The sequence below is a fragment of the Cinclus cinclus genome, chromosome 5, assembly GCF_963662255.1.
Source record: "Cinclus cinclus chromosome 5, bCinCin1.1, whole genome shotgun sequence".
In the NCBI taxonomy this organism is placed as follows: Eukaryota; Metazoa; Chordata; class Aves; order Passeriformes; family Cinclidae; genus Cinclus; species Cinclus cinclus.
The window spans coordinates 26,428,194-26,455,821 of record NC_085050.1 but is presented as its reverse complement, the minus strand read 5'-3'; the positions used below and the strand labels follow the sequence as shown (position 1 = coordinate 26,455,821).

The window sequence follows — 27,628 nt, the reverse complement described above, 5'->3', positions numbered from 1 at the left end:
TAGCCCAGAGTCGTCCCTGAATCAACTAATGCCACCCAGATTTTTCTCTTTCTGTTGTTTTTGATCACAGAGTCCCAGCTGGAGAGATTGTCTATTATTGCCCACTAAGTTGATGGCCCATGTGAGATTCCACTCATTTTGTTTTGCTGCATTGGTCTCTTTTGTCTCATTTCTGGTTCTTCAGAACTTGTACCTTGTATAATATTGCGGCTTCTACTACCTTTAGCAAAACTTCATAGCTTTGTCATCATCAACACTCCTAGTTTTTTGTGCAAAAGTCATCAGTAAACATAGTAAGACCAATCCTCAAGGAACATTGCTGAGACTGCGTGTAACCCCAGGCTATTGTTGTATCTCCTTCTGCTTGTTCCTTACAACCCTTTTATGAAGTCCCATCTCTTCACTCCAAACTAATTCTCCAGGTGGTATTGTATCAAATGCTTAACTGAAATCAGAAAAATCATCTTCCTGACTTCTGTCAGCTGAACACTCAGTTATCTCACCCAGAAATATGGCTATGGCAAGCTAGGTTCTCACCTGCATCTGTCAGCTTTTGTCCTCCTTCCTCATTCATTTTTCACACTTAGTTTTTCTCTTCAAAATTTGATTGAACTTCATGCTTCTTTGAAAGATGAGTGACTTGACTGTTGGTTCCTGTATAATTTCTCCTCTTCCCTTACATTTATGTGCTGTATTTAGTGTTCTGCAGTTACTCAGTTATTCAGTCTTCAATTGAACCAAGTGGGTATATGGAGAGAAACAATTTGCAAACAGCTCCGTGGGGGTTGCATGTTTACAGCCACTGTGACTCATATAAAATTTGCTCAACTTACAACTGAAAATATGTTTTTCTAGCTTCTATCTCTGCAAAAACATGCTCAGATTTTTAAGCCAACCTATGTCCATTTTGGTTCCATGCATTGAAGCTTTGTATCCTACTGCTTTTCTGCTTCCTTCTGCCATCACTTGTCTCCCTTTGTCTACAAGAGCTGGTTGAGGTAATCTTTGCAAATGCCAGACCCTGAATTTTGTGGTCAGCACCCTGGAGAAGCTATGAAAAAGACCATGTAAAAAACCACAAATAAATTAAGCAAGCATTAACATATCAAATGTAATCCATATCCTCACAAATAGATCACATTCCATTTATCATTCACAGGACAAGGTATATTCTAGCTAATATTTCCGTCCTTTTTTTCCTTTCTGTAGTGTTGGTGGAAGCAGAAAGTAGGACAGTTTATTTATATCTGCAGAGTAAGCATTTCTGACTTTGAATGTGCTGGGGGCTGACAGTAGCGTCTATTCTTAGCTGGTTTTTAGATGAACAACACATGCCTCTTTATGTTTGTCATAGTTCTTTTGGTCTACAGATTCATAGTTTTTCTTTTTTTTCTTATCTCAGGTTTGTGTTGCTTTAGCTTATTCCATGTTAGTGATTTGGCCCTTCAGTTGAAAGTGTGAATTCTTTCACAGAGTTTGATGTTAGCAGGTGAAACTTTAGAAAATCTGCCTTTAGTCAGTGCAGACAGATTGGCCTTTCCAAGAGATTTTGTGGGATGAAAAAATGGGTATGGACTAGGTTTCTGTTTTTAAGATGACTAATTGTTAGAGATTAATCCCACTTTAGAATATTTTTAATGGCAACATAAAACAAGTGCTAGTGCTGTACTGCAAGAGCAGCGAATGGCTGTGGTGGTTTGTAAAGATTTCCTGAAATTTTTACTAAAACAGCTACAATGACCTAGTTGAATTTCTGGGAGTGCAGAGAGTTACAGTAAGTTGTGACTGGACAATTCAAGACTGGGACATTGCAGTAGAAGCTTAAACGTGATATTACATCTAATGCAGAGCAATATTTGCTTGTTGTGTGCTCTGCTTGGTGACATCTGGTGTGAGTCCCTTCAGCTCAGGAACTGGACACAGAACTGCTGTGCCCAGAAAAGGCAGCACTCCAGTCTTGCAATGGGCAAACCTGGTAGGTTTGGATGAGGTATCATCCTTGTGAGTCAGTGTTTTTCCTGGGAGCTGAAAATGGTGTTTTGCTGCATTGCAGCAGAGACTGAGCTCAGCCCAGGAGCCTGAGCCTGGTGCTGTCTTCTGCCATCTTCCTCTAGCATAAAGATCACCATGTAATGATTTCCAGGCTCTACTCTCAGGTTTTATTCAGTTATTGGGGCTGTTCTGCCCCAGTGAAAAGACTAAATGCCTGCGCAAGAAAACATCGTATTTTTTCCGATGCCAGATATAATAGCTTAATTTCTAATCCTTTTGTGTAAAAATAAAAATCTGTTTTAAATAAAGAAAGTTGGGTATCAGATATGAGGAAAATAAGACCCACGGCTGGCTGCACATCGCTGTCAGGAGGGGGGAAATGATGCACAGGGAGGCTGCTCTGGTGGCAGCACTGATAGGACTGAGCTGCTCTGCTGTGCACGTCCTCTGTATCTCCCTCTGTGTGTGGGTGTGGGGTCTCCTCAGGAGGAAGAAGAGGAATGACTGAAGGATGCCCATCAGGCAGTGATGGCACAGGGAAGGGTTTTGATAGCAGCCTTCTGTTGTTCAGAAGCATGCTTCCATGTAAACTCAACGGATCAAGAATTAGTATTTTCCCTGTCTGAAATGAAACATGGTTATGGCAGGAGTCTAAGGAGTCTTCTCCTCTGCAGGCTTCCTTACATATCCATGGAAGTGAATCTATGTCTGCTGATCATTTGAGTACCTATTGGCTTTGAAATATTATATATTAACATTTCTGTTGTAGCTACACAATCTTCATTGAGTGAGCACCCTGCATTTGCCCAGTCCCAGGATAGCAAACAGCATTCAGCTGCCACAAACAAGCCTCACAACTCAACTTCTGCTGTCAGCCTGTCAGACTTGACTGGTTGTTTGCACTTAGTAATGTCTTTGTCTCCTAAACAACATCAACAACCAAAAAAAACCAAAAAACACCCAGTTAACTCTGAAATTGTGTCTCTTCTTTAATTTTTAGGTAGGCACAATTCAAGGCAAAAAATCCCTGTTCTGCCACACACTTGGAACATAAATCAAGTTATCCTTATTTTTTTGGCCACAATAAATAAGCAGGTGTTGAAACTTGACTACAAGATGACTAGTGTTTTTCATTATTTCTTTTTCTTGAAAACATGAACAATTTATACTAAATGGAAATGACTACACATCTCAGGCATTTTCTGTCAGTTACTTTTTTTGTCAAACCTCTGTTGAAATATGTGTTTTCACTAAGGCAGCCATTTTCAGTTGGTTTTAAAGACAAAAAATGCTATTTCTTGTGTGCTTAAGAAACATTTTAGACCAACTCCACAAGCCATTCAATTGTTTGTTAATTAAAATAGCAAATTAATTCTGAATTTGAACCAGAGAGTAATTCAACAAGGCATTTAACCACTGTCCTAACTCCATCCTGTCACATCTTCTGAGCTCATTGTGTGTTTACATTTTCTGTTAAACTGAGACCTCTGCCAGCATCTTTTTTTTTAATTTATTGCACGTATTATGAATTATTGTCTGATTTATGAATATGAGTTCATTCCACTTAATACTCTATGATACTCCTACATGCACTTGAGGCTTGTACTGCTGATCATTTTCTTCATTGACTGATACTTGCCATCTGCACTACAGCATGCTTTCTAATTAACAGACAAGAAGAAGAATAAAATGAGCATTGATTGTATAATTTTGTGTTAGTCATAGTTGGGCTCTGTTGTGTCTTAGGGCAGCTGCAGCCCTCATGAACTCAGAGGAAGGAGTGGCTTGGCACGTGGTTGTGTTGTTCATTCTTTGAGAAAAAATAGCACTGCATTGGCCCATCTTCCCATAGCAGGGCTCCTTCTCTTCAGATCCTTTCCACAGTCTCACTTCTTTCATTTTACTTTTCATCCACAGCATGCTTCGTGCTGCCTGTCTTGTCTCTAGTATACAGTAGTTTCAAGTTAAAAATTAACAGAGAGTGGGATAATTCATGCAGTGCTTTCTTTCTAACTTGCATTTTTTATTGCTTTATTCTTGTTCTTCCCAAGCTTTTTACTTGCTTACCTTTTCTTGTTTGTCTGCAGACTGTAAAATGTTTGGACTGAGCTTTGTATTTATGATCTCTGCAAAGGGCAATGCAGTTTCAATGGGTTATGAGCACAGATGAATGTAGGAGGTCTTTTAAATAATTGATGCTTCCATAAAGCTAAAAAAGTCTTCTGTGAAGGTACTATTTATAGGATATTATACTCGGTCAGATGTGACATGTTCCCAAAAGAAGAAGAGTTATCTTTTGAGACAGTACTACAGCAACGCTTTCAAATTAAATAGTTTTACAGCAGGTGATGAAAAATACAAACAACCATTTAAACCAAAGCTGGAGAGAGAAATAGGTGAAGACCTCTCCTGGGGTTTTCTGTCTCCAAATGCAATATGGGTTTTGCTCAAATATTTCCATGAGATTCATGAAGAGCTAATGCATCTGCAAAATATGGTTTTCCTAATCTTATCAGAGACATAATGCTTATTTCAAATAATGCAATCACCTATACTAGAGGCTAAGTTATTATTTACCTTTTCACGAAATGCAAAAGCATTTTAATATCAAACTCTGGCGGGTAACAGGTAATGCGCGTTGCTTTTATACTAAAATTAAATTGTTTATGATTCATAGCTTCAAAAATTGACTCATGCATCCCAAGCCCACATGCACAATGTTGTGCTTTACAGGTAGATTAATATCTGTACCAACAGTGGCAGTTTTTCTCTGTATTCTTTTAAGAAAGATCTGAAACACAGTAACTTCTTACTAGGTCATTTATTTGGTACATCAAGCACAGTACCAGAGATAGTTGTTTGTCTCCAGAGGGTCTGTTTTATGCACAGCATGCAATGGTTGAGCTGGTAACACAGAGTAGATGCTGTGCATGGATTAAACCACACGAGCTCCTTGCCATGATCTCTATTTGTTGTGATGGAAGGGATTGAGAGGGCTGTGTAACTTCTCGTCTGTCTGCAGAATGGGGACATCTCTGCCCTGTGTTCACCCCTGCCATGTGTCACCAGCTGCAGGACTCATGCATGGCTTCTTTGCCGCTCTCCTACAGCCTCAGCTCCTTGCTGCAGGGCTGGGACACCAGAGAGAATGTAGCCTGTTCTTTGGGTGCGTGGTGCCACTGACAGTAGCAGGACAAAACAGCTCCAGTGAGGGACAAGTGTTGTCACACTGTGAATGCAGAAATTTTCAGTGCTCCAGTTCTTAGTCCTTTTGTCCTTGGTCATGTGTGACTTGCATTGTGTCAAGTTGCCATTAAAGTAGAATTTCTGATTTCAGTGAAGAGAATTGTGGCTGTCACTTTCAGCATTATGTGTTAAAAACTTTTTTTAATGTTATGCAGTTAACCCCTTTACCACAAATATTTCTGGCTTTGCTCTGGAATCGTTACACTTCAATTATCCTCACTTGCAGGATGAAAGAACAGTTGTTCTGTGCTTACCCTGTTTTATCCCCATATTCCACCTCAGTGTCCAAAGTGTTAATGTCCATTTTTAGGAGAAGCACCATCAGGAACAAAAAAAAAAAAGTATAATATGGTCCTTGCCCAGTACAATCCCTGGTCTCCAGCAGAGCATCACAAGCCACATTTCTCTGCTTTTCATCATTGTAAGCAGTTTCACACACCCTAGTCAGCTTTGGGCTACATTTGCAGAGGCACAGCATGTCATGGTTCTTGCACTACTGATGGAAAGACCAGAGAAGCTCTTGTGCAGTCTGCCAGGTAGAAGATTGTTCCCTCTAATGACTTGGCAGATTCTTGATAGTACAGAAAAAAGGGAATCCTTCCTTCCTCCTCCTAACACCTGTAGCCCCTGGGAGATGTGCCACTTGACTTCTCATAAACTTGTGCTCAGCAGGCTGCAGTAAGTCATAACTCCCTCATCAAACCTGCTCTGAACTGAGCCTGGAATTAGGTTTTTCTTTGGGCAGTAGCAGTATGTGATGTAGCTGTCTAAGCCTAAATTGCAGTTATTCTCATCTGTCATTTTTTTTCTGTCATTAAATATTGCCCGCTGGATGCAACCCAGGTGCCCGTTGTCAGTTTTCAAATGGCTTTTCACCTGTGCTATGGGATACTGGGTGAAGAGGCCTTTTGGAAAAGATAATTATACATAGTATTAGGATGTGATTATTTTTGTCTTTCTGTTAAGAATACTGGAGTTTTTCAGTAACTGATAAATAGATTACAATAATAAGTTTTCATTCTGGTCTTATGTTTTTATACATTTACATTATTGTTTAAAGCTGCCTACACTAATTTATTAATACTGTGAGTCCTGTGACCTTGGCTCAGAATTTAAACTGGGAAAGAAAATGCCTCTTGGACATTTTTCCATTATCATTATTCTTAGATCCGTGAGTTAAAACAGCTTCCTGCATTTTTACAAATTCTTGGTGTGGCTGTTGTTTTCAGGAGGAAGCATTTTCCAATTATGTCCAATCTGCAAGCCTGATTTGGCAGTTTGAGGAATACACAAACAAATTTGACTGTGAATGCAAAAAGCATTGATTGTATTCATTTTCATTGTCCAAGAAAAAAAATATGGAAAAAATACAAATACCGAAATTTTGCTTTGTTACTGTTTTAAAAGCATGATTCATTTAAATCAAAGTAAAGAAGAAAAGGTTGTTTTTTTGTTGTTTTTTTTTTAAAATAAGGACATTTACAGACCTTGCCATGTTTTCTGGATGTTCCCCTATGAATACAAGTGGGTGAAGCATCTAGATTCCCATGTGTGTGTGCATTTCTGGTCAAGGCAGCTGTGCAGAGCCAGGACTGGCAGTACTGACTGCCTCACCTGCTACTGCCTGGGCACAAACCTCACCCATCCCTCGTCCTTCGTCCTTCACTCACATGGTACCTCTTGGGCTACCTTGTGGACAAGGTGGGAGGCAGCAGATCCAAGGGTGAAACTTTATAGCGTCACTGGAAGTTATTGGCTAATGACTCACCTGAATGGGAAGGATTTCCTTGATAGGAGTAAAAATCAGTCCTTACCATAGTGCAGCCACCAGTCTGAAGACAAGAAGGGGGTTTCTGAGAATAATTTACAAAAGACTGAGCAAGGACTTTTGATCACATGGGTCCTGGGGTGGTACATTCATAAAGCTTTAATATTGTTTAGCAAAAACCGAGAGTTTTGCTGAGTTCTTGCAGGGACATTATTGGGAGGCCTTATTAGACTTACAGAGCATTTACCATAGCTTTATTAGCATCTGTGGTTTTTTAATTAAGATATGGGCTGCTTGAGGGAGCAACTGAATGGTTCCCTAATGAATTTGTTGCATTAATTTCCTTCAGAAAGCACATCTGAGCCTAACTTAAATTCCTCTTGCAATTAATTCAGGTAATTTACTGTAGTAAGTTCTGTAGTTTTCCCCTATAATTGTTGGCTGAATCGACAAGTTTAATTTCATGTAACATAAGAACCAGCAGTACCAAGTTTGCAGTGCTTCATAAAAGTTGATATTCCGTGTTGTGCTGTTGGATTTTGGCAAGAAGAAAGCAATAAAATATTCCTGTAGAATAGAAACATCCAAATGACAAATATTAAGGCCAAAATTTAAAAAAAAAAAAATTACTTTCCTAAGGTAGCTCTGAAATCCATATTTAATCACACAGGTAAGTGGCCAGATTTTCACATGTGCAGCTTTAGAGCTTGAGATCCAGCAAAGTATTTATCCACATGTGCTGTGTGTCCCTTGTACACCAAAGAACAGTTTCCAGAAGAGGGTTCAAAGACTTGATAACAAAAACAACCTTTCCAAGCACAGTGCTCCTCAGGGAGCTCCAGAGCTTGCAGGATGTGTCCTTATATAATAAAGATCAGATAATGTGCTGAAATGCCCTTGGAGACATACATGTGCAATCCCTGGATTCTCAGCACTGCTAAAGTGTGGATGCATATTTAGAAGCTGAAGAAGAGATATAGGATTCTAAATTTAGATAACTCTTTCAAAAAGCATCCTGGGCTTCTCTTTCAAAAGGGAGATGCTTGTTGTGATGAGAATAAAACTACAAAGTGCATCTTTGTCGGTCACAGCTTCCATGGTTTCGTTGGAAGTGGCTCAGACGCCCTCTCCTCGTGTCATAGACACCAGATCCATACCATCACTTGCACTGCATGGTGCTGGTGTCTGCCCCAAAACACGTCACTGTTTTCATTCTCCATGTGCCAATCAGATCAGAAATTAAATTTATAGAAACACAGGGCTTTGATTTTTGATATTGTGTGCATTTTTCATCCATTTTCTAATGTTTTTCCCATATACTGCTATTCTGTGCTTTCCTCCTGCTCTCTGTCTTTTCTGCCTGTTAGCATTTGCAATCCAAATTCTGGGCTGCACCAAAAGGAGTGCGGCCAGCAGGTTGAAGAAAGTGATTCTCCCCTTCTGCTCTGCTTCCGTGGGACCCCTCCTGGAGTGCCACATCCAACTCTGGGATCCCCAACATAAGAAGGATATGGAACTGTTGAAACAAGTCCATAGGAGGGCCACAAAGTTGATAAGGGGTCTGGGGCATCTCCCCTGTCTGTGAAATCAGGCTGAGAAAGCTGGAGCTGTTCAGCCTGGAGAAGAGAAGGTTGTGTGGAGACCTCACAGCAACCTTCCCGTATCTGAAGAAGGCCCACAAGGAAGCCAGAGAAGAGCTCTTCATCAGGAACTGTACTGAGAGGACAAAAAGTAGCAGGTACAAACTGGAAGAGGGGAATTTAGGTTATATATTAGGAATAATTTTTTTACTGCGGGCAAGGTTAGACGTTAGCCATGCAGGCTGTGGATGCCCCACCCCCAACAGTGTTCAAGGGCAGGTTGGATAAGGTCTTGTACAACCTGGTCTACTGAAAGGTGTCCTTGTCCATGGCACGACACTTGGAACTAGATGATCTTGAAGGTCCACTTCGACCCCTTGACATTCTATCATTCTGTGGTTTAGTGCTGTGTGAACTGACAAAAGGGTCAAGTCCAGGACTGGGAAACCCCAAATTCCCAGTCCGGCAGTGATGTTAAACTCTTGGACACCTTGGAAGACTTTGGGTCTCTTCACTTCTGGTGCAAAAATACCTTGTCCTTCATGGGGTTGGAGTGGTTTTGCAGCCGTGTGGTCCAAGCTGTGGCTCCCAAAGCCACAAAGGGCTGAGGCATGACTGGGGCACAGAGCCATCCCAGAAGACAGAGGGAAGGAAGAAGGAGGGTGAGAAAAGGGATTGAACTGGGATGATACCTTAGAAATCTGCTATGGTTGCTGGTAGGAGATGGGAAAAGATCATCCCAAGGCTGTGGAAAGGGACAGGTTATCGGTGTAGGTCTGTGCCTGCCCTCCCCAGCTGATGAGCTCCTTCCATTCTCTGCCAGCAGCACCAACACACTGCTTTGCCAAAAGGTCGTGTTATTTTTTTTATAATGTGAGCTGCCAGCAGCGCAGTCCTGGCTGTCCATCCAGCACCACATGCTCTGGCTGGGGATGCAGAGGACAGAGCAAGAACAGAGCAGGACCCTCTCCAAGCCCCAGGGGTGGATGTGCTGCAGGGAAGCTGTCACAGGCAGCACTGTGTCTGTCCCTTCTGGACATTCTCTTCTCAAGGATGCAGAACACACCTTTGTTCTGAAATTCCCCCAAACTAAAATGGAATCAATTAAAATTTTTCACCTTCTGCTGATGTAACTATAGGGAAATGGCAAATTCCTTGTGTTCTGGCCTGTTCTTTCTTGTCCCACATTGTCACACTTGCTCAGCAGCTTCACTTTTTAGATACACCAGAAAGCATCAGACAATTCAGTACAAACCAGATTGAAGAATAATTTGATTGCATTCAAATGCATGGCAGAATCCATAGGGAAGAAAAGTGACAGGAGAATTATACAATCACATCCTAGTTTTGGGGTTTACACTTTTTTTACCCTGCAAAAAACAACTCTTTTTGTTGTTGTATACATTTGTACCTACTTTTGCATAAAAAGTCTTAATGCACAAATACACCAAAACTGTTGTAAAACATATGGCTCTGGCTATGCATATGTAGGTCCTTAGATTTATCTACAAGAAAATGAAGGGCCCCAATTGCTGTGCTATCACCTGAAGTACGAAAATAGAAGATTTTAATTAATGTAATATCATAGTGCTGTATTTTGAGTTCTGACCTTCAAGGAACCCTTTATCTCTCATTCCTCTGTCTTTTGCTGACAAGCATATTAACTCTGCATATCTAGAAGATAATGCACTCCTGCATAATGAAATTCTGATGCTGGATTTTCTCTCCCTCGAAGTGCAAATTTTCTGGTTTAGCCCGTTATTCATTTTGTGCCTCTGAAATGGCTAGGTTACTCTGCTGGCTCTGTTCCAGGGTTTGAGGGGTTTACGTTGGTTTATTTCTATGAAAGGGCTATAGAGAGAGCCTAAGGTTGAGAGAGCTGAAGTTAATACCAATAAAACAGAATGGAGTGGTTAACTTTCAGCTTTCCTAAACTTTTTACTTTGTAAGAATCATAGGCCTAGTAATGTCTCTGAATTATCAAAGTCTTTCACAAAATGTTGATAATTATCATACTGCTTTAGAGAAAGAACACGTTTGTTTATAGTGCCTTAATGTGTACCAAAAGAGACTAAGCACAGTGAAAGGTTTCCTGAAACTCAGGTCTGAGTTACATTTTTGGGTGTGGAGGGAGGATAATCAATCACCTACTGCTCTATAATTATAGATCTCATGGGTTCACAGTGCCCATGTCCTTTTCTTAAAGCATTTTCCTTCCAGTTTCCAAAATCAGCAGAAAAGCTGCTTCTGTTTGGTTCCTGGGTCACTCAGTACTGTAGAAATACTAATCTCCATTCATTCTCCTTTTTTCAAACTTCTTGTGAAAATGGATTAATTGTGGTACTAATGGTTATGCAGATGTGTTGCTTAAGAGTAGATGTACTTTGTCTCAGGAAAGAGATCAAAAGTCTCATCCTGGTAGGTACTGAATGCAGCTCCCGACAGACTCATTTTCCTCAAATTTGGCACAAGTGGATAGGAGAAGAACAGAGGCAGCATTAGCAAGGATGGGCACCACTTACTGCAGAACTAGGCTGTATTCTTTAAAATCTTGAGTCCTCTGCAGGTTAGTGGTGATTTTCTTTTTCTCCACAATTGGGCTTCTTCAAGTCCAACAGGAAATCCCCAAATTTTATTTAAATGCCTTTTCCCATATATAATAGGGCTTGGCGTTTAAAAGAATTCATTCAGCATGCTCTCCAAATGGCATTTAACTTCCCAAGAAAAAACAGTAACAGGAAGTTTTGTTTTAATTAGTTAATGAGCTGTGCAGCAGCTAATATATTCCACTTCTTCCCGGTTGTAAAAGGAGCAGATTTCTTGGTAGTGTGAAGCTAGCAGAGAAGAGGGATTGTGTTCTGCTCTCCATATGCTGCAGAGCCCCATTCAGAGGGAAGGTGTGAACGGGAGGCAATTTGTAGCTGCCTGCCACTTGTAAAGAACAAGCTTCTGTTGTTCTCCAGGCTGGAAAGAAACCTGGCTCCCCTCTATAACCCTAGTGCAGTGCAACAGGTAGACAGTATTCCAGAGATTTTAATTTCAACAAGAAGGGATTGTAAAGAAAACTTTTTTTTTAATTTATGTTTAAAAAATATATACTGGATGTCAGGCTGGAAACAGATAGCCCTGTTTTCCTCAGACATGATATTTCTTGATGGGAAAGTCCCAGGGAAGTCACATTTTAGAGAAACTCTGAAAGTACACCTCCTTTCTCTCTGTCAGGCCAGCCATAAACATCCAGACTGGATCTTCAACTCCCAGTGCCATCTCAGGGTCCCAAACTGGGTCCAGCGCAACGCTCTGACATGGAGACTGGAAGCAGACGCTGGCCCCTCCCTGATCCAGTGCACCTTGAGATACATTTTTGGTTTTGCCAGAAGGCGCAGCTGAACACAGCCCAGTGCACCAGTGCTCCCACACCTGTCCTCAGCACACGATATTCAGACAAATGAAAGCTCAGTGTCTAGTCACCATCTCATAGGAATAGTTCCAGAACTCTGCAAGTGTATGTGTGTGTGTATTTATATTGCATGTATTTTTTACTGTGCAGAATGCAAAGGTATGAAAGTGATTCAGATTCACCCTCAAATATTGTGCACTTTTGAACTTACCTCCTTTTTAGTTGATTTTTTTAGTACATAAGGATTCTGTCCTTTGTCAGTTGCAGAGGAAAGTTTGTTCAGGGATCTTCTACCCAAAAATCCAGGTGCCTTCTTGACAGCCTGGATGCCTGTTTTCAGTGCCAGGCTCCATGGGTGCAGCACAATGCAAGCTGGGCCTGCAGGGACACCCTGCCCTCTCAACAGGATTCTGTATAGACAGAGAGGTTTGCTGGTTTGGATTGCTTTCCGAGCTGGAGGATGGACACAGAAGCCACTGCAGCAGCATCCCTGGAGAAGACAATAGCTGTAAGCAGGAGTGAGTGTGTTGGTGCGAGCCTGTGGCAAGAAGGGTTATTTTGTGATGGGTTTTCTGCCCCAGGGACGAAGGGTCAAGCAAGAAGAGAGGCAGGCAGAGATGTCAAGAGGAATAGAACTGTGTTGACAAGGCAATAAGAATATCAGGTGACCCACTTAGCTCTCACTTGGCTCATTCTCATCAGCAGTGGAGCTGAGAAAGCATTTCTTTCAATGCTTCTGTGCAATATAGGTCCTGTGGTGAGGGGGATGGAGCCAAGACTAAGAATTTCTTTTTTCCAAGGCACTGTCTGGCCACCCAGGGGGACATTTCAGATGGCCCTGTAATTGGAATTTAGCCTTAGTGTAAGATAAGCATTATATCTTAGCAGAAGTACATTGAAAAAATACATTAGAAGTAGTAACTCTGACACTTGGAGGAATAAGAACTTTTTTATGATTATGCAGCTCTTTCCAATGCCTGGCTGACATTTCTGCTGTATTTAGCACAGACTCTTCCATTTTTCTTGTCACAAAGGTAGGAAATGTATTTGGAGTGAGCAGGCTGCCAGGCAGGGAGGAGCAGTTCCCTCCTTCATGGCTGTTTGCCCAAGCAGACCAGCGAACCAGCTGGCTCCTTTCCATGTAACAGGGGGCTCTTCTTTGGGGTCTGCTAGCATGGAACCTTCTGTTTGCTCTGAAGAGCAAAACATACTCTGTGCGGATGAAAATGCTGTGTGAATGAGGTTACAAAGAGAGACACTCTTTGCTGTCCAGAATTTTTGCCTTGCTTTTTTGCAGAGACTTGTGCCATGCTGAAGACATGCTGTCTAACAAGCCCCTGCGTTTCTAGAATACAACACCATGAAAATAATTTGAAATTTTCTCCCAGTCACCCTTTTCCTACTGTTTATTATCAAAACACATGAAGATTTTTCACTCACTCAGCTGTGTGTTTCTTTATTTCTTTAGGCTGTGACTCGTCACTGAACCTGACACCTCAGAAAGCCACAGATGCAGTGGACGGTATCTTTCGGTCCCTCAGGGATATTGCCAGAGTCCGAATGCACATGAAACAGTTTAATTCCATACATAATCCAGGGAGCAACACCCACCAGGCAAGTGTAGCTTTCTTTTCCCTGTGTTTGTTATTTCCCCAGCATGCTGTCAAAATTACAGCGCTAATTTTGTGGATGTGCTAATCCTGTATACATTCTGCCCATGAAGAAGATACTTAAGCATAGATCTTGTAATTGATCTAATCATCAAAAACTTCCTCAAGTCCTTTGTCCAGACTCAGGCATATTCATATCAATGTCAGTTCTGAGGAAGAAATTTGGGCTTTGCTCTGCAGCTCTGGGGAATGACATAAACGCCTGTGAAAGGCAGGGCTAGGTCAAGATGGCTCGATTTAGACTGCTCAAGGCAGAGTGAAGCAGGATGTCTACACCCATACAGCAACTATATTCTTGTTGTATTTTCTCTCCCATCCCTGTAAGCATGAGAGTCAAATCTGTTTGTAAATAGGTGACAAATGTAGCTTCTGTTTCTGAAATAGGAGCACATGATCTATGATACTGCTTTAGGTCATCAGGACTAATAGACAGTGGTTTTGCTTTCTCTTCTGTCTCCCCTGAAGACCTTTTCTAGTTAAAAATAGAGTTTTCCAGCAGAAAGCATGATTTAGAGAGATATCATAAAACATGATTCTAGCCTTGAGCCAGAAAAAAAATCCTTCCAAACTCCTAGCAGTGCTGTAGACCAGGAAAGGGATGTAGTTCAAATTAAGCATTGCTTTGTAAGAAGATGAGTGTTGCAAAATGTCACTGGAAATCTAAGGTGAAGAAAACCTGTTCCTGAAGCCTTCTAGCAGTTTGTGCTGGTCTGGCATCCGAAATGGGGAAAATTGTGTAACATTTAGTACAGTTCGGTGCAGGGGCAGTGAAATTAGATAAGAAAAGTTTTCTGGAAGTTTAATTAGCATCAGTATGTCCTTTGGATGTAATCAACTTTTCTTGCTTAGGGATAAGTGCTGCAACACAGCATGGGATATATTAACACCTTGCAGCCCCTTAATGTAGCCATGCAAGGGATCTAGTTGCTTGAGTAGGGAAAACTTTCTGCTGAGGGAAGTCCAGGAGATTTATAATAGTAGAACTGAGCAGTCAGTGTGTGATTGTCCATGACACTTACAGCTGTCTAGAAATGGGCCTCTCTTTTGACTGGCAGGTGTTGTGTGCAATCAGTTTAGCTCCTCAGAAGAAGTAATGCCTGTCCTGTGACCCCACTCATCACCAAACCTGCTTAGTGCTATGGGGATGGGTTTAGCCTCTACATATTATCTCACTTTGTCTGTTAAAATCTGGGAAGCTCCCATTTCTTCTTAAGACTCATAAAAAGGTTTCTATGGATAGGTAACTGGGAATTGGATAGCCTCTTAGAAGGACTTTTTGTAACATTGTAGTTTGTATGTCTTACATAAAATGACAAATGTTTTCATCAGGTTTTCAACCTAATTAATGTAGTGGCCATGCAAGAACAGAATTTTGCCTGTTATTAAAACTGCTTTCATCTTGATCTTGGTATATTTCTGCCTTCCTCCTTCCCTTCCTCTATTCCTTCTTCCATCCCTCACTCTTCTCATTCTCTCTCCTTCTCTCTCTGTTTCTCTCTCTTCTTCCCTTTATAATCTTGTGCGGGGTGTGTCCCATAGCTATTGAGGTTTTTAACAGCTATTTTAAACAAATTTGTGCCTGCCAAAATTTAAAGTTGATAAAAGTTTCGTTATATGAGATACAATCCAATGCAGCTGTTGAGGGTTGTACAAAAAAAAAATCCCTAAGAATATAGTACATTAATTTCAAGTCATAAAAGATTTTTAAGAATATTTGAAACCATCATACTTTAAAAGGTAGGTGGTCATACTATCTGTATTTTAGTATCTGTATAATCTGACTGGGTTGTTTTGAAGGGCACTGAGTTTTGGTGCTGAAAATTCAGACATGCAAAATCACAGCACGTATTTTGTCTTTCAAGTACATAGTTTTGTCTGAATGATATTTTTCGTTTCAGTCAGATGATCTTTTTCCTTTAATTTTGTGGAGTAAGCCTCTCTGTTAAACTGTGATTTGCCCTCTGCTCAAAAAATATTTCATTCCTAATGTTTTTCTGTTCCTCATCTATGAAGATATTAAACAGATTTTTATAAATAGGACTTCATGCCTGCATGTGTATTTTCAAACAGTTGTTTATTGCGTGACTAGATTTGACAGAAATCTTGACATGTTCTAAAAGATCCCGCAGCTCATGTCTGCTGTAATTTGCTTTGTTGGCTCAACTAAAAATCATGCACATGTTGTGAGAAGAACTAGATGAGTTGTATAAATCTTTGTTGACAGGATTGTATTAAAAAAACTGTAAGCTTTGTTTCTCACTCTAAAGTGTTGGATGAAAAACATTTCTTTAATGACTCCAGAAAATTTTAGTTTCAAGCCAAGTGGTTTGTGTTTTATTTTCCATCCATTTTTACTATTATCTTGCAAGATGTTTCTTGCAGATACCATCTTTGCAAAATTAATGATGTTATGCTTGATTCCCCTAAGTAATCTAAGGAATTATATATACCTGGGGTAGTCCTAAAGCCAAATAAGTGTGCTAATTTTAAAGCTGCTCATTTTCTAAGACAGTTGCACTTTCTGAAATGATCATGGTTCTGTGGCAGTTTGGACAAAGTTAAAAGCAGTAAAGCAAAGCTCCATCTGTAAACCAAGTAAGCTTGAATTTTCATTAAAGATCTTTCCACTGGTTCCTAGAAGTTTTATCTTAAAATTTTTTTCAGCATGCCAGGGTGGCTTAAACCTTGGTATTGGAATATGGGGACTAATAGGCTGCTACTTCATATTCAGCCTGGGTTTGTGGGTCCTGAAGGGATACAAGGTTGATCCTTTGGGAGCAGACCTTCCAGCATGTTGACCATTTGTACCTTTACATTTTCCACTTCTCCTAGCCCCCAGCTTCTCTGAAGCTCTGGAATTCATGGTAACAGTGGGGTTGTTTGGCCTGTTTTTCAAAAGTCTTCCCCAGGTGGAAGTATTACGTGGAGTGCCATAGCCATGGGAGCTAAAGGACTAACAGGGACTCCTTAGATCTGTGTGGGACAAACAGGCAGGTTGGCCCCTTCCCTTCCCTGCTGGTATCCAGACTGCAGTGGGGACATGATACTTGGAATAAGGCAGGAGTAGTCAATTTAAAAAAAAAAAAAAGTCCCTGTTTAGGTGTTTGTAAAATCATTAAAAAGGGAACAAGTTCTGGGTGCACAGTGGGCAACAGAGTCTCATCTGTATGGTTATCCATTTCTGTATTACCTCCAAAAATATTCCAGAGAAAGTAAAAGTGCCCCCTTTCTTCCTTGTCTCTACTTATATAATACACATGGGGCAGAGTAAATGTGTGTTGTTTCACAGTGGTCTCTCAGTCTTTTCAGTCTGATATTGTGCTGGTGCACACCATCTGCAGTCAAGGTCACAACCTCTCTGAATGTTTTCATTTCTGGGATAATTATTTCTGTAACCTTTAATAGAAATAAAATATTTAGAATTGTGGTTGCACTGAGCTTATACAGGTTTACTCACATTGCATTGTTCTTTTTGTGCAGGCTTCTTACAAACCTCTGCTGAAACAGGTGGTGGAAGAGATCTGTAATCCTGATCGGCCTGATCCTGTTGATATTGAGCATATTTCATCAGGTCTCACTGATCTCCTTAAAACTGGATTCAGCATGTTCATGAAGGTAAACCAGCCTTCCCAAGCTCATCTGTAAGATTCTCCTGAGGTCACAGCATCATGCAGCAATAGCTGATTTTATTTTATTATAGTGTTCAGCAGAACTTACGGGGAGATTAGGAGAGTTAAATCCTTGCAGGGGGCTGGAAATAGCTTGAGGCACCACATTGCAGGTACAGTGCAGACAGGTAGCACCTGCTGAACAAAACAAGAGGAATGGAGCAGACCAAACATCTAGATAAGGTGATGGTGGACACCAAAATAAGGATGATGTATCTGGAAGAGGCAATGTGGCTTTGCTAAAGGGAACTCCTAACTCACATAGCTTTTAGAGCTCTTCAGATTCACCCAACAAACAATTTGATAAGCGAGTGTCAGTTCATATGACCTATCTGGCATTCCAGAAGGCATTCCACATGGCACCTCATCGAAGGACTTCAAGGACCTTCAGTAAACTTGAGATAGGAGATAAGTAAGTATAAAAAATCTGGACTCACAGGGGATGAAGGAGGAGCTCCGTATTCAATACCTCTTCTATAATTTGCTATGGTTCCACATGTACCATAGGGGGAGGAAGGAAGCCCATAAGTTAGAAATTTCTTTGTGGATCCTCTTGGCATGTTTTAAGCCAGTCATTCTACAAGAATTTACTCTGCCTTACAAATCAGCCCATGCTAAGTGTCTGCTAAATATTTACAGAGTTGAAGTGTGGAGTGGCCAGCATGCTGTATATTCAGCCTTGTCTTACTGCATATCCTGACTTCTCTGTTGAAAACAACCCTATATTACCATAACCATAGTATGGTTATGAGTACAGTACATTTCAGTACTGTGCTCAGTGTTCTTCTTTCAGTTTTACCACCATCACCCCTGCACATGGAAGAGACATCAGCAAACTGTGTGAGGCAGTGCACACGAGTTGCAGCAAGGGAACTTTCAGTTGAATAAAGGGAAAAGTTCTAACTGTAAGAGTGGTCAAGTCCAGAGAATTCTCCATCTCTGAGATACTCAAATGTTGGCCAAACAAAGCCCTGAGCAACCTGATATGATTTTGAAGTTGGCCCTGCTTCGGGCAGGGATGAGAACTAGATGAGCTACAAAGACTCCTTCCAACTTGATTTTGTGATTCTAATAGAAAAGAACAGAAAGTTTTTTTCTCCTTTGTGAAAATTTCTGCTAGACCTGCATTTAAAGTCAGGTGACAAAAATAGTTTTGACTGTTGTGTTGAACTATTCTGGAACCCAGTATCAGAATACCAAAGTTATTTTTCTGTTATTTCAAAGAAAGCTAGTATTGAACATATAATCAAGTAAGCCTAAAATCCAGTGCTTGTTTTCAGGAATCTGTTTCCACTGTTGAAATGGATGTCCAATATACATTCAGTTAGGTTCCTAAACTGAAATTCTCAGCGCTTCACAGCTAATGATAAAGCTCTAAGACAACAGAGGATACGTGTAGAATCAGTGACCCAATATATCTCCATTCTTGTGTCAGAACTGAAAAATTCATGCCAACACTCCAAAAATAGTAGAATTAAAAGCACATTCCACTATCAAGCAAAGTAATCAGGCTGGTGCACCTAAGTAATTTTTTTAATTATTGGTTTCATTTACCAGTAATTCTCACAATTCTATTGATTTCATTGTCTTTTTATATTGCAGAATTTTTAGGGAGGAATGTAGATTATTCGTAAAAAATTAAAAAAAAAGAAAAACAAAGAATCTAAGTTCTTCAGAATGCCTAAATGGTTAGATGAAGATATTGACACCTTTAACTGGTTTGAGGAGTAATCTGTCCCTTTAGAATGTGTGGATGGATGTGAGTGTGTGTGTGAAAGAGAGAGACACTTAAGTAGTTATGGCAATATGTAAGTGCATCTTTCCTGGTAAGACAAATATTAAGAGATGAGCAAGTGAACTTTGTGTAGGATAAACATTTCATAGGCATCATCACATACTTCACAAAAATGTGTCCATGCATGCTCCCTTTGTTTGTAGCCTGGCTTGCTGGCATGTGCTCAACTGCTGCATGAATGAGTGTCTGACCAGCCTGTGTTTCTGACACAATCACACATCAGCACAGTAATTATTTTGTAAGCTTCTTTATTTTTCTTTCTTTCTCAATGCCTGAATATAAATGCCAACTCACAGAAAAATACTTTGGTGATTGCCTCAGGTGTGTTAGTTCAGGACAGATTTTTAAAGATACCTCTCATCCAGAAGTTGTTTGTCTGGCAGATGTGTTTGTTTTGAAGCTAAGGGATGGTGAAGGGAAAAACTCCCCTGCCTCAAGGACTCCTGTTTTGACTGCTGCTCTAGACCACATGTGTTTTATGCTGATCTGAGCTTGCTATTGCTGATACCAAGTGCCCTACAGAGCAGCCTAGTTTCTGGTGATTGACATGTTTTCCTTTTTCCAGCTATTGAGCTAAATTAATTGGTTTCTGGTTGGTCACAAATACCAGAATCATCAGTGCTGCTGTTTTTGTTGGGTGAGTTACAGAACAATAATGACTGTTTTTGCTGACTTTCCTCAGAAAAAAAGCTGTGCTTTGTGAGCTGCCATGAGAACAAACCTGTCCCCTAATGCCTTCCTGATTCAGTTTTAGGGTTTTTTTGACCACTGCCACCCTGTTTTACCACTTCCTCCTCTCTCTGCTCCACAAAGACATGTGCACCAGCAAAGAGCCCTCTGAGCACCAGCATCCTGAGCATGCCCTGCATGGTGAGCTCAGAGCTGGGGAGAAGGCCCCGATGTCCTGCTGGGACACTCTGCTGGCTCAGGGCACTGTCCCTCCTTCCTCTGGGCTCTTGCATGCCAACACAATGGTTTTGAGAGGTTTTTGGTTAATCTTTTAAATTGCCTGAGACATCTTTCCAGTTTTTTTAAGTGTATGGCATTTTGAATTGCAAGCGAATTTCACTCAGGGATTTTGGCAAAATTCGGAATTCACAATAAATTCAGAGGCAGTGGATATGTCCCAAATCAACCAAACTGTAGAAGGATCCCAGAAGACACATGTTGCTTTTGTTGCAATCCATTTCAGTTCTTCTTCTGTATCACTGAAATGAGTTGTGTTTAGCTACATGCAGCCAGTTCCTTCAAAAGAGAGAGTCTTGGGTGGTTGTATTATCAAACAGAAAAAAAATATTGGCAGAAACTTGCATTCTTAGCACAGCCAAATATTTTGTACCCAAAGCATTGTCCTCCTTCAAAACACTTACACATAGCATAACAAAATTACAGATTCCAAGACCCTTTTCATTTCTGTTCTAATTTAATTTAGAGTTTGCATGCCTAATAGTATTTTTCATACGCATTTCTGGAATTTGTGGTTTGAACTTTAGTCTTCTGCTAAATAGTAAGTTTTATATAGGCAACATGTGTTTGGATCTAGGTTTATTTTGACTGAAGGAAATGATTTGTCAAGACATTTTCTCTTAAGCATTACCCTGAAAGCTCATGTTTTCTGATTCTTATACTGGGTGTCCTTTCAGTGTGCCCAGCATTATGCGTGCATGTTTATTATGGGTTTGTTTTTGCTAGGAAAGATATTAAGAATCATGGAATCCCAGAATCACAGAATATTCTGAGTTGGAAGGACCCCACAAGGATTATCAGGTCCAACTGCTGGCGCTGTGCAACATCATTCCCAAGTATCACACCATGTGCCCAAGGGTATTATCCAGGCAGGCATGGTGTTGTGACCACTTTTCTGGCAAGCCTGTTCCAGTGCCCTGGAATTGTAGTTTATATGCTATCTGTGCCATCAGCTCAGTGAAGATGGCCAGCAAAGTCAGGTTGAGTAAGAGAATAAATACCCAGTATGCAAATATTCAACTCACTAATACATCTATCTAAAGCTTTTGTGCTAGTTCCAAACACTCAGGAATTCAAGAGCTCCTTGCCTGGGGAGCAGCATTGAAGAAGGGAGCCCTGTGTAATCAAAGCCTGCTATCCTGGAGAGAGAACATGGCATCTCCCTGTGCTTCCAAAAGAAGAGTCCTTGCTGAAGGTTAGCAGGCAGAAAGCCTGACAGACCTGCAGGATGAAGAAGTGCCAAAAGACTAAATATAGGAAAGCCACAATAAGGAAAAGAAGAAGAGCTGTACCCCCAGGAGCTGGAGCCACAAGGATCAAAGCAAGCTGCTGTGGTGGGGAAAGCAAAGAAAGAACCCTGCTCTGCCCAAACATGGGTTGACACGCTTCCATCCCGTCGAGTGAACGCTTTTAAAAGCCTACGCTCGTGCAAGGAAAGGAGGCAGAGAGTCTAAAAAGGAATTAAGCTATTTTGTCACTTTCAGAGCCAAACATTTGGAGTGTTTCATGCTCCAGGGTGATGTGACAAGAGGAATTGCATGGGTTCTGTTGACATCCCTCCCAAAGAATGGATCAAGGTAGTGTCAGGGGAGTGTGTTTTCTCAAGAAGGAAACAGTTTGCTAGGAAACAGCAAAGTCATCAAAGACCTTCTAGAAGTGGCTAAGAGAAAACTGATGTAAAGCATCACCTTCACGCTTAAAATTAAAATGCAGTTTTATAAAGTCTTAACTGAAGTGGGATGTTTGTGCCATTTTAAAGATAATCAGGAAAAAAATGAAACAAGTATTTTCTTGGAGCTAATTTTTCTATTACTTACAAGGCAGTCATAGAAACATTGAAAACTCTTAATTGAAACAAGCTATAAACTGATTTTATACTATAATGGACCTGATTTATTTTTACAGGATGAATTGTAAAGGATTATTCACTGCACCAGTGAAAACACATTGCATAAAATTCTTTTCCATGTTGACCTCAGGCAGGGATTCCAGCATGTTTAGGCTGGACTCCTTGCTTCTGCTGGATAATAATTTACCCCTCATTCCTTAAAGTCTCCTGTGTATGTGCATCCAAAGTAAACATCCACCCAAGTACTCTCCTCCCACTCTGGGAAAAGGAGGAAAATAATGAAGAAGGAATGGAGGGAGAAACCGTGAGGCTTCAGGAAAAACTACCATAGGTTTCAGTGGAATCCATGGAGATTTTATTTCCCTGCAAACAGTTAATTAGCTCTAACTGGGCATCATCCCCGCTGATTTCCCTCTCAGCTGTTATAGCATTCCATGAATATTTCTTTCTGAATTTCCTCTTTGGTCTTCCTCTAGCCACTTAGGGAGCTGATCACTGAAAATCCATAGGTTTGGACCTAGATGAAGCAAGTACAAATAATGCTCTTCTTTATTTTACAGGTGAATCGCCCTCACCCTGGTGATCACCCTCTTCTGATCATCTTCATGGTTGGAGGAGTGTCAGTCTCTGAGGTGAAAATGGTGAAGGATTTGGTAGCAACACGCAAACCTGGTACCCAGGTAAAAACAGCTCTAAGCATACAGTTCCTATCCAAACAAAAACTAAGAAAATTCATCAAATAGTGTTACCTATAACACTGGTACCAAATCTAGAGAAAGCCACAGCCAAATGGGCGGGAATGATGCGAAGATTTTGCTGTGAAACATCTGTAGTAGCAAGTATTCAGCACCAAGGGTCTGTTTTTTTCACATTATAGTCAGCAATAGAAGTTCAAACTCAGGTTAGAGAGTTCAAAACAGACTGGCATTAATTTGAAGTAGCTTCTGTCACGTCTCAAAAGATTAGTTTCTTTGTATTCTTTATAAATGGAAACATTTGCTGTCCAAAAATCTACAGGCTCCTTGGCAGTGCATCTAGGGGACACAGTGCAGGGATACCCAGGAGTCTGGGTACCACCTAGTGACTTTCCAGTGGTAATCCTGCAGGCACACAAAACCTGAATAAACTGAATGGAGGAGGGAGAGAAGGAGGATGGGTGAGCTCTGGTGGCACCTGAAATGCTAAAAATCATCAATAATTGTGGAGGACCAATCAGGTGCCTGTTGAGTACTGCAGATACCCAGGGTAATACAAAACCTCTCATGTGCTGTGTAACCAGCTGCATCATAAACATAACTCTGGTTTCTAGGGTGGCTTGTAAGCATCTTGTTTTCAATTCCTATGGAAGGTGTTTTTGATTAGTGAGAAATCATTAGCAGAATGGAGCCAACCAAAGGCAGAGCAGCCCTTCAGTCTGACATGTGTTTTCCATGTTTCAATTGTCTTTGCAAGGCAGTCTCAAGCAGTATTTTGTATGATGGAGTACCATTTTAGCAGGTTGTTTTGTTTTTTTTTTTATCTGATAACACGTTTCTTCCCCACTATTCTACTGCTAATCTCCTCAAAATAGCAAATCAAATTTTCCCTCTTGGAGAGGAATTGAGTTGTGACACACTGATGGACAAGTTAATCCACACACAAAATGTATTAAGACACCCTGAAAGATAAACAAAGGGTTAACATCTGATTTGGTTGAGAACTATGCAGGGAGATTTTCAGCTGCTTTCTAGAGGGACTTAAGGCTTGACAGTGGTGACATGGGATCTGGTGTTGCTTTGCTTTGGCTTAACCCTGGCAGCAGGTCACCCTCTGAGGCAGATTCCTAAAGCATTTTAAGCTTTTACTGCATCTTGCCCTTTATCCAAATATGCTGTGTTAGAGGTAAAAGAACTTTGGGGGAGAGGTGGGAGGAGGAAGAGAAAGAAGAAACTAAGCAGTTGTGCAAGTCTCTGACAAAAAAAAATGTTTCTAAGTTTGTTGGCTTTACCTGGATTTCTGCACTATAGCTGTGAATGTGCACCACCTGTTTAGGATTATTCTCTTTTAAAAAGCCAGGCATTTATCTAATTCAAGCCAGGGTTTAACAGAGCCTTTTTGTGCTGTTCAGGCAGTCAGGTTCAGGCCTCAGGGAAACACTGGCCCTCCAAGTCCTTTCCAGTCAAACAAAGCACTAATATTTATACTAATTACTGGCTCTTGGAAAAAATGGAGAAATGCATAAGTAAAAAATTTGAGTAAAGTAATTGAAGAAAAATTGTCAGGGTGCACTGATTACTTCAGCAACTGTTTGGAGCTGAGGCAAATGACATTTAAATGTGAAATGAGAGACACATGTTTCCATCCACAGAACTGCTCTGCATCTGAATGTGAATGACCGTTTTATTTCTCATGGAGAAGCACAAAGGAATACAGTGTTTCCTATGCACCATTTGGTTTTGGGTGGTGGCAAACAGCTCCCCATAACTAGTGAGAAGTATCTTATTTTTGAAGGAAGAAATTACTTCTCTTTTTCTGCTTTAATCAAGAGAGTAATAAAGGGGAAAAGCAAGAGAATATTTCCCCCTCCCTTCTCCCAACATGCACAACCATCTATGTGGCTGTGGCTGTGGCTGATAAACTCCTTCAAATACACCTTTAGATGTTAAAAGCATCCTTCCCTGCCTTCTGCTGCGCTGGGGGAAGCTTCCCATCGGAGTTCAGTGGGTCGGGATGGGAGCTCCTGGCCCTTCCACTTTGGCTGCCGCTAGGAGGGGATAGCCCTTCAGGTGAAGTGTGAAAGACAGGCACGGAGTACAGAGCAAGGAGAAGCTTTGCCAAGGACTGTCCTGAAGAGAGCTGCCTGGAGAAGAGATGGACATTATTTATCTGGGCAGTTCTCCTCTTCTCTGTAAAAATGAAAGGACAAACATTCACATTTATCCCTCTTAACAAGCCCTTGGAGATACTAGAGGGAAAGAAGTCCTGCTGTACTCAAGCATCTTTTCTGAGGCCTTAAAGTTGCAGATCTCATTTTTCTCTCTGGGCTTGCTATTTGTTGCACAAATCCCCTGAGAGTTCAGTGGTAGGACTCCAAGAAGAAATTGCTTTTATCTGTCAGTGGCTATTGTTAATGTTTGGCTTGTAGGCTCGAAAAACTTTGGTAACATGTCCCTTCGTGTTTTTCAGAGTTAAGCTGCGTGATAACTAGATGAGCACGTACTGTGCTATAGTCTGATTCTCGTGTAACATAAGTAAGACAATGTCAGCCTTTGGCATCTGCAAGTTACAGAGAGTTTTTCAGGCTTGTGAAGGAAAAGATAATCAGTGTCAGTTTGCTGCACATTGTGTGGGAGGACAAGGGAAGAGGAGAAGTGAGGGGGAGGCTACCAATACAGAAGGGATCTTTTCAGTATCTGAAGTGAAAAGATGAAAGAAGAACAACAAAAAGAAAAAAGTTGAAATGCAGCGTTACCACATACTTAAGCCACATGATGGACAGCGCGAGGCATTTGCTAGCTGCTGCAGTAGATGGACACACAGACATACTCTGTTGTTGATGTTTGTGCTTCCTCTCCTTGCTTTTGTGCTGAAGAAGCAAATTCATTTTCAAGTGAGCTAGTATGTTTAAATCTGCCACCAGATTCCTGCCTGCAGTCCTGACCATATGGAGACTGCTAAACTTGGGGCTCAATAAGAGCAGTGTCCTACGATTTTGACCCTGGGTTAGGTCCTCACAGCAAGAGTGTACACACTCACTCCTGGATGATAGCTTTGCTCTGAAGAGAAGCCTTCACACCACATAATTATATACTGGTTTTCACTTAGGGAAAACAGATATCTGCACCTAGCAGGATGCATATCATGGTTGTGGTGGGCAAAGGTTTTGTTCATCAGACCCATCTGGGATTAAAAACTGGAAGGAACCAAAGCGATTACACCTGACTGTGCTCGAGGTTGAGCCTGATGTGCAGAACAGCCTGTGCCTAAAAAGACGTTTTGGAACAGGGAGTCTGGCTCCCTGCAGCAGGCACTTCTGTGGTGCTCACCTTACCTTCAGCTGAAACAGGCATCACTCAAATTTGTGCTATAGGAGAGGAAACCTTGGCTTCATCAGCTGGTGCCTCTCAGTAAATGCACTGGCAGTCACAATAAATCACCAGGAAAGATGTGGGTAGCAATGTGTCAAAGCACACATTCATTAAGCATACAATACTACCAGTCATTATGCTCCTTAAAGCAATTTAACTCCAGTTGTTAGTGAGCAGTTTAGCTGGACAAGTTGTATGGCCCTGTCAGTAAACAGCAGAAACAGACAGCCCGCCTAGAGCTGGGTAAAGCAAACAGTTACTATCTGTGGCTCATTAGTACTGTCTCAATCTGTTTCAGTTTGACTTGTTGCTTCTTGTTCCCCTTCTTTCAGGTAGTTGTGCTCTCCTCTGTACTCCTGACACCACACAGTGCTGTTGAGTTGTTGTTTGCCCCAGACCGTCTCCAGCCTGATGCTCATATCTGACAGGGGAGGCTGTGGAGAAGATGAGTGAGTGCCTTGCCTGAAACATCAAATCCCTGCTCTGTCACTCTTCTCAACAGCCCTCCAAAAACTGATGTGTCAACTGCTGCAGTTACAAGTCCTGGTGAAACAACTGGGTATGTGGCTGCAAGGGAACATCTGCAGCTCATGGGCAGCTCTTCACAATGGTCCAGTTGTCTGACAACAGATCTCCCCTCCTTGACTATAGCACTGTGCAGTGCTGAATCACTCCCAGCCTCACTCAGCATGGTGAAGGTGATTATTGTTTGTAATAATTCCCTAGAAAAGGAGCAGCTGAGAACCAGGTGATGCACAATTTGCACTCCCCAAGCAATACCATTCTTCCTGATGGTTTTGCTGGGCTTGCGGCTGGTGGGAAATGCTGCTGACGGAGTGAGAGGCAAGCAAAATCCACCCTCTGTCATGCTGCCTTGTAAAACGTGTGCCTTATACAATGTTAACAGCCTCTACTCTTACTTTGGCCCTCACTCCAGAGAGATCATGGACCACAGCCCTGATTTAGCGGGCACAGCAGCTCCCAGCCTGGTGATGCTCTTTCAGCAGGACTGTTTGAGACTGGGAAGCAGAAAGCCAGAATCAGAGGCTGGGTTACATGGCTGCTTCTTTCTCAGCTTTCCATTTCCTGCTCTAGTTCCTCCACCCACAGTCCCAGAAGAAAAGACAGTTTCTGATGGCACATTTCTCTGTAGATTTACGCAGGAGGCCATATGGGCTGTGATGGGTTGATGATAACCCCAAAAGAATCTTCCCCTCACATGCATTCAAAAAAGAAAAAGAAAGAACAAAAAAAAAAAGGGCATGAGCCCATTTTCAAGAGGCCACAGCACAGATTCTTTCTTGAGCTAGCTTTCTGAACAGCATGATTAGAAGACAGCTTTTATTTTTGATTTATGATCATGAAAGAGCTGCAATCAAATTCAGTTATGCAATTTTTCTTTGTAAAAATTTGCTATGATCTGTGATGAAAGAGCGGATTTCATTTTAATTGCATATAGCACCAAGATTTTCGAATTGCCACATAAAATGGTGGAGCTCTAAAGCTGCATACTCTTGCTTCATCCTAGTAATGCTATGACTACAGCTTATACTGAGATGAGAATGTCGAATTCAGTGACATTTGCTCTATCATAGCATTCTTTATTATGCCAAAGGAGCAGATTAAA

The 27,628-nt window shown here is 41.2% G+C and overlaps 1 protein-coding gene across 1 annotated transcript in view; it reads left to right on the top strand.

Moving 5' to 3' along the window:
- Nucleotides 1–26,426, top strand: part of SCFD2 (sec1 family domain containing 2) — a 186,124-nt gene extending 159,698 nt beyond the window's left edge. The window contains exons 6-9 of the mRNA XM_062492778.1: nucleotides 13,455–13,600; nucleotides 17,137–17,271; nucleotides 22,495–22,614; nucleotides 26,334–26,426. Coding sequence (XP_062348762.1) covers nucleotides 13,455–13,600; nucleotides 17,137–17,271; nucleotides 22,495–22,614; nucleotides 26,334–26,426 — 494 coding nt within the window. The remainder of the gene's footprint in view (nucleotides 1–13,454; nucleotides 13,601–17,136; nucleotides 17,272–22,494; nucleotides 22,615–26,333) is intronic.
- The last annotated feature ends 1,202 nt before the right edge of the window (nucleotides 26,427–27,628 follow it).